Source organism: Anneissia japonica, unplaced genomic scaffold (assembly GCF_011630105.1).
Source record: "Anneissia japonica isolate Jap-2015-1 unplaced genomic scaffold, ASM1163010v1 scaffold287748_len1686314_cov196, whole genome shotgun sequence".
Classification (NCBI taxonomy): domain Eukaryota; kingdom Metazoa; phylum Echinodermata; class Crinoidea; order Comatulida; family Comatulidae; genus Anneissia; species Anneissia japonica.
The window spans coordinates 632,597-646,143 of record NW_022727190.1 but is presented as its reverse complement, the minus strand read 5'-3'; the positions used below and the strand labels follow the sequence as shown (position 1 = coordinate 646,143).

The following is a 13,547-nucleotide window of genomic DNA, read 5'->3' as shown; positions in this document are numbered from 1 at the left end:
TGACTGCTAACATGAGATACCACACGTAGTCATATTTGCTTTCTCAGTATGTGTTTATCTGTGTCTCAATATGGCTTTTTCCTATGCTTTCTGTTTCAATTCTTCGAGTAGATCTACAGCGGGGTTTGACGGGACTAACTGGTCTCCAATGATATTTATTTCAATGCGTTGTGTTTTGTTCTTTTCTAGTTGTACAGTTTTGCGATCTCCAACGTGAAAGTCACTGTACCTCTCAGTAGGCCTTATGTGATTTTTGTCAGAGATACTCAGCCAATGAAGCAATACCGCCCTTTCCAAAACTTCGGACAAAAAATGAGGTTAAGTACTTAAAGTTACTTATTAGAACTACCGGTACCGAACTGATAGTTCAGGATCAAGTGTTTTCAATATGGGTTTTACGTATGCGTAGTAGACGTCAGAAACAGTTGATCTATAATAATCACACGATCAAATAAAAAAAAAATACACAATCTGTGTTCTGATCATTATGCATGATCATATATTTACTCAAAATGCCATATTTTGAAATAGAGCTCAATATAAATTTTAAATTAGGCTTAGGCCTATATAATTTACACCTTCCATCTTCAGAAATATATAACTATTTATATATATTTATACAGTGATTTGTTCCCATCCCATTTGTTTATCCCATGATTTGTATCCATGAGTTCTCTCTCAAGTGCTACCACAACCCTTATCGACCTTTATGTGACAAAGTATCCGCTATCCGTGATATGCCCATATAGGTATGATGACGTTACATCACACCCATTTATCGGCATGATGATGTCATTATCTACATTATGACGTCATATTACACTCTCAGTACATAAAACACGATAGTGTGGGCAGAGAATTACTCAACGTTTGCTTTCATTTTCCAAAGATGTTTTCATGTTTCACAATATGAAAAGTCTTGTTGGTTGATTTACTTTGGTTTGTATTGTAATTATTGTGGAAACTAAAGTGGTAAACGCGAATTTGAAAACATCATATCTACAAACGTTGCAAAAACTGATGAGTTTTACTCGAACTATAGAACTCTTAAATTACAATGTGCCTATTGTACAAAGTATGTACAGTACCAACGCTTGTTCTAGTGAAAGTTAACATGGATTTCAGCAATGAAAATGGCCAAACATCCACGAAAATATATTCGTAAAGAATCGCTAAATTCGAAGCACACAGTGCATGATTTTAACCTTGATTGATAACAGATATGCCCAAATAAATAACACATAATTACGAAAACAATTGCACAATATACATTCTATTTTTTTATACTATGATATCACAATTAATGATTTAGGTCGCTTAAACAAAATGTTGTTTCAAAAGTATTGAGTATTGTAGGCTGAATTTGACATTTGTTTTTGTTTCCATTCTCAGTGTGTTTATGACATGTCGTAATAGTGATATTTTTAAACCGGCAATTGAACCTCATAGCCAGTGTTTTTTTATTTGTAAATTGTATTTAGGCTGATAATAATAGTTTGTGTTGTACATTTTCTATTATGGTTTTCCTGCCTGTATCATAATATTGATAAAATAAAGTTGATTGAGTTATGATTGATTTCATGTATTTGTAAATGGACTTTTCCGGTGTGTCAATCAAACTGACCAATCAGCCGGGGCCAGGAATACGCGCGTGTCTCACATCAAACACACGTGTTGTCAAACAAACGTTTTCGCGTATGTTTTTACATTGTAAATGTAGTTGTGGGGACCTTAGCAACAAAATCCAAGGGGCGGGGCTTAGCGGAAATGTCCACTGAATAATGTCTGCTTACAGATCGTCAATAACGAAATCATATCTTAGCTCAAATTTGTTGATGCCGATACTATTTTTTGGCACTATACAAAAATAAATGTCTGTGATTGATTAATATATTCCGGTATAAAAAATAAGATTAATACATTGGCATAGATGTAACAAGGAGATGTAAAAATAAATGTTTAAATCTCCCTGGGTATAATGGCGATTTTGAATGATTTCTCCATGTGTATACATAATATAACCACAGAGGACAATAAGCTTCTTTCCTCCAGATATAATAGGTACCGTAGCCTATGCATATGTTTGATTATTTGTTAATAATTCGTTGAAGTATTTGATACGAATTCTTGGAAACACTGTAATAGGCCTTGCCTACGTCAGTAATCGAGTTCGTTTTAATCAAATATAGTCACATTAACAAAACGCGTGCCATTGACCGGAAATATTAATAATAATTAAGATCATAATCAAAATGCACCATACAATTTACGCCTAGTCCTTAACCTTTCAATATTGCAGAAAATGGAATCACACGTCCAGCGTTTTCACACGAATGTAAAGACCCAAAAGATGGTTATCCGTACCGAAAATCAATAAGGTATATGAGTGTGGTCATGAGGCGCTATATAATCAATAGAAAGGTGGTACCATGACATCTCCGACTCGATTCGTCGCATCTCTTTTTCGTAAGTGTTAATAAGAATAGGCTACCATCTTCATTTAAATCACATTGACTATTTTCAAAAATTGATATGAAAGGGCCTGTCACTCTTGAATTCCCATCTACCTGGATATTTGTAAAGAATGGAGCAGAAATCCCATCATTAGTCAATGTAGTCACGTGTAAGCTTCACACCACGGATACCTTGTCAGTTACAAGGAGAAACGTAGAGTCTTCTCTTATCCTGTCATTGGCAAAGCTCTCGTTTCCGTAAGCATGCTTGTTGGTGTATGAGGAGGAGCTACAGCTGCTACTACCTTCATCTATTTCGCGCTTCTTATCGTAAAACCGACTGCTGTCCAATTCAGGGTCCTCTTCCAAGTGGCCTGGTACGACATCTCTTGATGGTCGCACTAAAAAGAGTATACAGGCGCCAATGATGGGCGGCGCTCCTGCGTAATAAAACGCAAACTCATACGTTCCCGTGTAGGAAAAGATTGCTCCTAAAAAATAAACATAAACAAGAAAGGAAATCAAGATTAATAATTAAGACTGACCAACATATTATTGGGAAAACACTTGATAAGGTATACAGAACCAGGAATATGTCTTATCATTAAACAACTAGTGTATCAACATTTCATAACGCAGTGAATCTTTTATGATAACAGAGATGCGTAAACAAAGCACAACACAAAAAACATCAACATGACTATCTTCGATGGTTAAAGGGCACTGTACCTATAAGGTCAAGTATTTAAAAAAATTACTTATGTTTTGAAAAAATGAGAATGAGGGCACAGAAGTCACATGACCGTCATTGACGGGATCCGTTGACAGAATAACTGCTGCTGGCGTTCACTTGAGATCAATGATATCCCATTATGCCGTCACAAAATGCATTCTGTTATATTTTATATATAAGCTGGTCAATGGGAAACAGCCAATACTTTCTCATTTTTACCAAGTAGACACATTGAAAGCAAATAAAAGAAGTACTAGACATGATTCATACCATATGTATCCCCAACCATTAATATCCCTGATGTGAGTTAGCCAGATTTTCGTACATTTTCGTAAAATAAAGAAAATTAAAAAAAATAAAATAAAAAAAATTCTTTATACTTCACTATTTACAGTAGGCCTACTTATTGCGTTTTACATATAAACATGAAAGCGGTAAGCCCAACCGTTGACATGAACTGTGGAGGCCCAGGTAGTCACACGGCCCAGTACAACGGTATGGCCACATCTAAACAATAAATCTATCAATCAATCAATCAATCAATCAATCAATCAATCAATTAATCATTTAGTGCCGGTGTCATAAGTTGGATTCGCTTCATTTCCTGCCCCTCCGAGGCAAATCCTCAGTTAATTTGAGGTTAGGCTTAACAAAACCAAATTCAATTGAATTGTTTTATTCTATAATGTGGCTTGACCTCTAACACAGACATGAACACTTAAAACTACGAGATGAATCACTAGTCGTCCTCTGTCATTCGCGCGAATGAGTGCTGTACCACTCAAGGAGATGAGCGGCCATATTTAAACACATGGGACGGTTAGAATATTATATATTTTACGGCTTGTTGGAAAGGTAGTTGTGATATTATTATGCTCACCTGCAACAGGAGGTCCAACCATCATTGGTATGCTCATCAGACCAAGAACATATCCAAGTGCCTGAGACATCCGGTCCTTGCCGACGACATTAAACGCTACTGGACCCATCATGGAAACGAAACATCCGTCAAAGATCCCCATGATACACACGCCAATAGCAAGCATATAAAACTTGTTACAAACTGGAATTAAAGTTGAAATGACCCCGATGACTAAGAATGCGATTTGTTGAAGTCTTAAAGGATTGACCCATGATAAGTCACTAACTGGTCCGAAGATCAGTCGCCCAACTCCCGATGTAGCACCCATCAAAGCGATCAACACCTCGGCATTCGCATTAGGAAGAATCAAATTCGTGTGGTTTATCTGAAAGAGAAAAAAACAATTGTAAACCGTTTATACGAAGATGAAGATACTAAGAGAGATGAGCTGCTAAATAGCTCTAATACTATAGTCGGTTGAAGATCAAATATAAATGTTACCGTACGAGAGCAGAAAACAACGTAACCGAGGCATGGTGACAAATGATATATTAATAAAGCATTGCATTGAGATATACATTTCCGTGAGCTTGCAATACTCCCGTACCAAGGGGCGAAAAAATATGGTTATTTCTGGATTATTCTGCAGTACTGTGTGACGACTTAAATGAGACCACCATAATAAATAATATATTATATATTTCATCGCTGTTCCCACGACTTACATTAAAATAATAATCAAAATTATATTTTATATTAAAATTATATTAATATGTTATAGTATATTCATAATGCTGTGTTGCCCATGCACAAATATATTTGGAAATCAAGTTCGATCGGTCGCCAATTTTGTTTTTCTTTTTACGTTTTTATAGTTGACATGAATGATGATGATGATGATGGTGATGATGATGATGATGATGATGATGATGATGATTACTATGATTCTGGATGCTTACGCCATAACACTCCCCAATCGAACTGGACCCCTAGGAAACCACTATACCACCGTAGGTGCTCTTAGAAGTCCAACCCCGGAACCCAGGGCAGCACTTGACGGCCGTGTCCTACTGTAGGAGTCGACACAAACTGGTCAGCTTCATGATTAGAACACTAAGCTTTTGATTTGGACATCATCGCTGAGACACTGAACGACGAGATAATGACTTCTGTGAAGAATGGAACGTGTTTGAATAAGAAAACTAGGCCTAATCTTTAATGAATATATTTGAAACTTTGATCCTGTTCATGGTAATTCTTTGAAATATAATAATTACAGATTAGCAGATAAACCAATCGTTGAAAGGAGTTGCTACTTTGTACCTCCGTGTTCTGTTTTTCGCGTGTTTATAGTAAATCATCAAATCATATTATTTTGTTTATTTTTATTTTATTTATTTATAAAACCCAACAGCGAAAACAATAATTGCCAATTACAGGCTTGTAAAAAAACATGAAACATTACAGACGGATTACGAGATAATTAAAAATCATTGCACTTACTTTTCCAGAAGAGAATACAAGTACGGAAAATAATATAATATAACAAAGGTAATACATATTTTAAAATAAAACTTTTAAAAATTACTCAGAAATGTAAACCGAGGCAAGTTACTTAAAAACCGCTAATGAATTACCGGTACTAAAAATGTCCACTTCTGGACAAGCGTTAAGCAAATCATTATATACGATATTGACGATATACGATTAACAAAACCATTTTTGCAAATAGGCCCTATTAACTTTTGGAAAGGAAATATAGAACACTAATTTTAGGAAGACTGAGATTAGGAAATTAAAATTAAAGAAAGAAATTAAATTACATTTGAAATAATTACTTATACATTTAAAAAAATATTAAGTCAAGGAAGGCCCTATTAACAATTGACTGAATACTCCCTTTATGATCGTATTTTCTTGAATTATAATTTAAATAATAAATATATTATAATATTTATAACAAGTGATAAGCTTTGTATACTCATTTTGCCAATGATTACAATTTTGCTCATTTTTCTAGTACCGTCTACAGTGACGATGCGCCGATTCATTTAATGTTTGTTTTGTATAGGCCTACAAGTTGTATAACTTGTTTAATGTGACGGTACTGTTTCATTGCGTGTTTATGTTTATAATAATAAACCGATTACTCACATGTTTATGATACCATTTACTTGATAAATTATAATTTAAATATTGTTAATAGTATAACATTTATTAACGAGGTTGGGATAAAATGTAAACATGTTGTAAATGGTTGAATTTAGTAATGAATTGTATAATTGGTCATGTATCTACTGTTCTTTCAGTCTTTGCTCTATTTTATTTATTTTTTTCAAAGATTAACGTAATTTATTCAATTTGAGGAGAACTCCACACCTAAAAAAACTTGCGCCCCCCCCCCCACTCACAATGAAAATTACCAAGCAAAATATTAAGTTCAAGTAGTTAAAAATCACCGTATTTGCTAATTCCCCTCATTACCGAGAACCCCACTTAAGCTTCGCCCCCACTCCCCACCTTCCCACACCACTCTTCAAACTAGACGCCACTGATTTTGAACCAAGGGATAAAAACCTACCAGATGTACGAAGGGCACGAAGTAGCCAAACAAACTGACTGGCGTTGCTATTGCCCAAACCAAGAAGTCTCGAACTCTCCAAATAGTGCAATCAATCTTTCTTCTTGTTCTAGGTCTTTTTGAGTCCGAAATCTCTGTCGATTGTTCGTTTAAATTAAGCGGTGTATACACGCATGCACAAGGAATTAAGACGGATACCAGCAGTCCGAGAAATTGCAAGGTTTTTTGTAATCCATATTTATCCTGGATCGTTCGCATTACCATTGGTAAAACAATAGTGAATATCGCACTTCCGGTAGTAACTAATCCGTTGACAAGTCCCATTTTCTTCTTAAAATAATGGCTAACTGTCTCTTATACACATCTAGAAAGGAATAATAATATTACATAAGCCTACATATAATACAATAGGCCTACCGATGATTTGTGATAGTTTGGATCTATAGCTCTTTCCTGGTGAAACGGATATAAGGTTAGTTACCGGTACCCTAGTATTCATAAAGCAAATTTAAAATACTTTGACGACAACGAAGATAACATGAGTTCATTAATCAAAGGAGATGTGAGCACAATTGTATCAGAACAGATAAGGAACACACCCCCTCATACTATGACGATGCAAAAGTTCGCAATGATCTTTCATAAACAAGATAAATTATATCGGTAAAAAGTTTGGTTTCAAATAGGTACGAATGTTACATGAGGCAGTTCTACTAAAACCGATATACCGATATTCTCGTTTGGCAATTTGGCCAATTGGCATATGAAACAAATTACCTATAAAATTGAATAATAAAAATCATCATTTACATCACACTAATTACCCTCCACGATTAACTTATTGCTCATGATAATTATTTTGTGAAATTGGTGTATATAAACTTGCATTAATTATTATTACCATGGTTAGAAAAACATTATGAGGATATCGATAACTATGGGAAAGCACTCCGTGACGAATTCCATGATAAACACTTTGCCTTCTGTGTCTAGTGCGCATGTTCTGTGAGGCCAATAAAGGATGGAATATGTATAGCAAAACGTGAGCGGGGGGCCAGAAGATGGGATATCGATTTCCCAAGTTTGTACTAACAAGGTCAATAGCTCATGATAATTATTTTGTGAAATTGGTGTATATAAACTTGCATTAATTATTACTGTATTACCATGGTTAGAAAAACATTATGAGGATATCGATAACAATGGGAAAGCACTCCGTGACGATTTCCATCATAAACAAAAATACTTTGCCTTCCGTGTCTAGTGCGCATGTTCTGTGAGGCCAATAAATGATGGAATATGTATAGCAAAACGTCAGCGGGGGACCAGAAGATGGGATATCGATTTCCCAAGTTTGTGCTAACAAGGTCAACATACATGTAAGCAACAGAATACAAACACAAAAGCACTCGTGTGTCACATTGGCCAGTTAATAGGCCTATTTTATATGTTTGAATGTTTACGATAAAATACCAATAAGAGGGGGCCAGTCGTCATTGTGTTGCTATGCTCTGTCGTCGTCAGAGGGTTAGACCTTCTTTGCTTTGCTCCCGATAAATGTCATGGTTTGACAATTATAGCCAGTTGTGTGTGCAATGGGTGGGATAGTGAGGAGAATAGTTTCTAATAATCAATTGAAAAACAAATAATAATAATATAATAATTAATGTGTATTTATTGCGCTTAGTACAACAAAAGGACCATGTACTCAGCTTCCCTATAGAGTATTTCATAAGTGACACTGCATGGAATAAATCAGCTTTGGCACTCGAACCTCCTCGTACTTATGGATAGATAGAGAAACGCAAAATTGCTTTGGCAAGAACATAATGGACTTGCACTGCGAGGATGTTGAACCCTGACTAAACAAATTACATTAATTAATTGATTAATTAATTAAGAGTTTGAGCCACAACCATACACAGGGAACTACATCCCAAATAACATACCGTAAGCAATTCTAATATAATTTAATAATTTGATATGTTTATTAGGCCCCGGAGTACAAACATCTAGTGTCCAGGAAAAAATTAATGTTAGCACGCTTTGGTGGGGATGTGCGCATTATAAATAAATTATTTTTATTATTAGGCAAACAGCCAAACGATTCATGGTATTGTGTTTAATTAATGGAGAGATACGTATTTTCTGTGATTGGCCAACGTTTCAATCAGACGCGCGCAATCGTACTACAAAAGCTGGCTGCAGCCAACTCCTGCGCGAGAAAGTGCTAAGCCTACTGTGGACCAATCAGACTACAGCTTTGTGCTTGCGAATTGATACGGTACCTCTTATTGTACTTCGCATGCCGTCGTGATCTAGCGCTATTACTGTGGACGGGACTAAAAGCTACGGTACTCATCAATTTACCACAAATAAAATACTCAACAATTGGTACGGTCACTCAAAAAGTGTCCCGAAAAATGTCGAACAATACCGAATACCACAAAATAAAAGTATCGATAAAAGCAAACTAAGCTTAGATTATTTTCATTACAAATTCAAACCTATATTCAGTACTTGAAGTACAAGAAAAATGGTAAAATACACCCATATTAATTTTTAGGCTATACAGTATTATTTGCCTGTGCTTATATACGTGCTTATCTCTGGCGCTATAAACGTTTGACGTCACAACCGAAAAGCTGTTCAACGCTTGCGTATAAGCCCTGATTGTCAAATAATAGGCCTAATAGTACTTATTCCGGCATTACTTTTTTGAGTATTGAGGATCATTTATGTAAATAATTTCTTCAATATGTTAGGAATAAAGTGAGAAAATGTAAACGCCTAAAAATCCCCCACCGAGATACTCAGTGTGTCTAAAACCGTGGAGCCATGCTCAAACTAATTCAAGTTGATTTGCAAAAAGTGGAGATGCAAGGCCAACAAAGATGACCACAGCATCATGCATGGCGCAAAGTCGCCCCTTTGTTCAAAAAATCCATAGGTCAATATTGAGGTCATTCCTCTGTAATTTTTCAAATCAATATTCCATTGTTGTTTCCAAATAACAATGGTATGATTGAAAAAAAAGCTAAAAAACAATTGCTCATATAGAAAATAAAAGAAATAAGAGAAGATCGATAATGATTTATCATGTATACGATAAACAACATATTTTGACAAATCTGAATAAATTTGTCAAAATATTTTTTTATTGTATACACGATAAATTCAGATTTGTCAAAATATGTTGTTTATCGTATACATGATAAATCACTATCGAATCGTGTAAAAACCTCTTATTTCTTTTATTTTAGAGGTCCTTTTGGTGGTGATTGGACCATGCAAGTAAAAACAGGCCTTTAAACGTCTCATCCGAAATATCTTGCATTTCAAGGAAGAGCAGATGATATAATTGGATCAACGATCTCTCTACGGTTTAGCACACACAGTACCACCAAACCGTAAATCCCCCAGCATGACAATCAGAGCTAATAGTTGATTTCAAGTAGTAGACTTAACAGTAACACGAAACGGCACAATAAACATCGAACTATTGTATTTAAATTATGATTGTAATCCTAAAGTTCAGTGACTTCCCGTTAGTGTATAAGGAATGGAAAATGTACTGTAGACTTAAAGCGTATTATGAAGAAACATAAATACTGTAGGCTTCATAGAGGTAGTGTGAATTCATAAGGCCCTATCCACCAATAGAATGCAAGAGGAATGATGATGATGATGATGATGATGATGATGATGTTGATGAAGATGATGATTATAGTGATGACGATGAGAATGATGATGTATTTGACCATACACATAATTTATTGTCATATACATTAAGACTTTCTATATAGTACCGTAGTTTTTACATACGGTACTGTACATCGTTGAAACCGATCTCTCATAAACAAAGGTCTCAGAAAATTACGAGTTTTAAGATGACATTTCACTTAGGAGGAGGCCTATTATAAATACAGTAATTCGTAGAAGGAAGTATTTTGACGAGTTTCACTTATAAAGGGAATTGCATATTTCAACATTAATCGGATGTATTTCGCAATAAAATAATCGTATGATGAAGGGTGAACAACCACCAATCAAGATATTCAAAACTGTTATAGGCCTATTATAAAAGATATAATTACTATTTGCAAAAAAGACATTTTAATTGATTGATTGTACTCAATTGTTGATTTGATCATTCGAACGAAGTTTTAACGTCATTTTAATATTTGTTTTGCATAAAAGAAGAATATAGACCGGGTCATTGTGGGAATAGTAAACCTTTGTTTACAGTGTAGGCCGATATCACCTGACATACAGGATTTGTATACGACCAGAAGGAAGTAGGCCTATATTACAAAGGGTACCACACTTTAAATTAGATTAAGTCTGGTTTCATTAATATCGCTAAACTGTCGCAGTGTTTTCAGTGCAATCGTTGACCGACCAATCAGCATCACCGAAAGCCGTCGTCGATAGCGTGTAGCGATTGTATGGAAACCAAGCTACTGTGTGTCAGAGCATAGAGAAAATAGAATATGTTTTCTATGGTCAGAGAGATACCATACCATACGCAAATCATCACTTCTCCTATCTAATTTGATATTATAGTCACCGACGCGTAATAAATTGCGTGTGCCAGCTGTGCTCAGTGGTCATGGGTTATTATTAACAAAATCATAAAATTAGTTAATCAGTTGGTTAATCAGTATTACAAATAACTGCTCCTTTAAGCGACCTATAACAATTTAGGCTGGTTACGTTCACGTAAAAAAATAGAAATTTGCTATCTGGAAAGACTGTCATCCACAAGAAATTTATATTGATAACTCTGTGTACACACTATTTATCAGTTTCGAATTATTGTAGGCCTATTGTGCTGTTGCCTAGTGTCAATATTAGTGTGGCACAATAGCGAGAAAAGTTGACGGTTTATGGTGAATCGCCTGATAATCATCGTTTCTGTCACGCTATCATTTTTTAAGTTGGATACCAGTATCACAATGGAATACGGGAGGATACCATAACCATAGACCGTATAACGTCTTCTATGCCCTATACTGTCCTAATATTACGTATTAGGCCATGAAGGAAGGAAAAGGCCTACTTAATACTATACGTTTATAGTTTATTGACATAATAATCGAAGATCAGTTGTAAAGTGTCCTATCATGATCAATTACGACATGATACGATTTCTTGTGCAATCAGAAAAAAAAAACCGGTAGAGTCATTCATTATTATTTGTCCGACCTGGTCCGACACCGCATGGTAGTAATATTAAAATATTATTTTTTGAATATTTTGTCCTTGAATGATAAACCATGATTAAATAAATGGTACTACGAACATACAAACAAAAAAAAACATAAAGAGTAATAATTATCTGGAGAAAAAAAATTGAATAGAATCATAGAGATAAATGTTATGAGACGATTTCTTTAATGACGACAGATAATATGGTATCGTAATTCCGTTTAGAATCCTTTTGGGAAACATGATTTGAAATGGATGTAGCTGTCCACGGAAGAATACAAATTAAACTACCTCCATGCACTGGCAGGCCTATGAATGATAGGCCTACTAATCTATGGAGAAATTATGCGGACGTTTTTCATTTATTGCCCTATCACAAAAGGATAACATTGTGCAAGGAACTGCAAGAAGGAACGTAAACCATGCTTAAACCACGGAAACTAGCCTTGTGGTAACAATATTGGGAAGATTAGGCCTATAAATTTCTGTAATTATAGCTACTCCATCCATAAGACACTATCTATGTCCTTGGACTGGTCGTCGTATTACTAAAAGAACAATAGTCCTAGCCTACCGCCATAGAGATGGGACTACAGTACTTACATGCCGTTGTTAAATTGACGTTTTCTATCTCGTTTAGAATTTGAATTAAGAGTACACCAAAGCAGTTTAATATCCCAAATACTGTTCCGTTTGTCCAAGTAGACGCTAGGCAGACGACCCATCCCCAGCCTCCCTCGGGAGGTTGGAATTCACCGTTCATCTTGCTTGTTTACCGTTGTGTGACAACCGGCCTCTTCACAAGTCGATCAGCTGTTTTTGTTTCTGTTGTTGCACAATCCAATCCGTCAATCTGCTCTTGTACACGCCTACATTTTCCAATTGACCAATGAGCGCCAACCAGTATTACTAAAGGTTATATAGCACTGGAGGTACAATAGGCCTAGGCTTAGCCCCAGACCTAGCCAATGCATATGCATTAGGCTAGGTCCTGCGCTATTCTATGCCGCCTATATACCTAGTCCTTGCAGCATTTTGTAAAATTTGTGTTATTTATTTATATAAGATTTTTGATTTTTCATTCATTCATTCATTCATATGTACATTTATTTATCTTTTCTTTTATACGGTACATTTGATAATCATGTTAAAAATAAAAAGAGCAAGATTCCGAAAAGCAAAAGGCTTGAGGTGGGCTGCCCACATAGGCTATACAGGAAACTACAAACGATACAAGACAATAGACAGGACAGGAAAGAGAAAAGGAAAGGAAAATAAAAACAGGACGATACAAAAACGACAAGAAGCAATGCTCAAACAAAAAACCCATAAAAGCATAAATAAATAGCTTAAATCTAAGTGATAGAAAGAAAACAAAATTAGGCCTAGGCCTAGACATATTTGGAAAGTATGTTTTTTAACCTGTTGGTAAAATTTATTTTTGAATTGGAATTTGAAATTGTAAAAGATTGATATTTAAATTATTTTCTGAATATAAATTAAATTTAAAAAACATTAGAAACGTACCGGTACCTTTTTATTGCGAAAGAGGAAGTTGTCACACATTTCATATGTAGCTAAATACGCAATAAAAAAAATCGCATTCTAGATGCGGTTCTCCTGCCACGCGTTCAACCTCGGCGTGCGTCGCGTTAACGCACATAATTACGTAATCAATGTGCAAAGAGCACGAACGATCGGAATCAT

At 35.3% G+C, this 13,547-nt stretch overlaps 1 protein-coding gene across 1 annotated transcript; it reads right to left on the bottom strand.

Moving 5' to 3' along the window:
* Positions 1-472: 472 nt before the first annotated feature.
* Positions 473-12,656, bottom strand: LOC117113528 (monocarboxylate transporter 10-like). The gene is made up of 5 exons (XM_033256888.1): positions 12,444-12,656; positions 7,329-7,406; positions 6,630-6,976; positions 4,067-4,433; positions 473-2,944 (listed from the first exon to the last, which is right to left on the bottom strand). The coding sequence occupies exons 1-5, from the start codon at positions 12,601-12,603 to the stop codon at positions 2,631-2,633; spliced, it is 1,266 nt and encodes a 421-aa protein (XP_033112779.1). The 5' UTR covers positions 12,604-12,656; the 3' UTR covers positions 473-2,630.
* Positions 12,657-13,547: the final 891 nt, after the last annotated feature.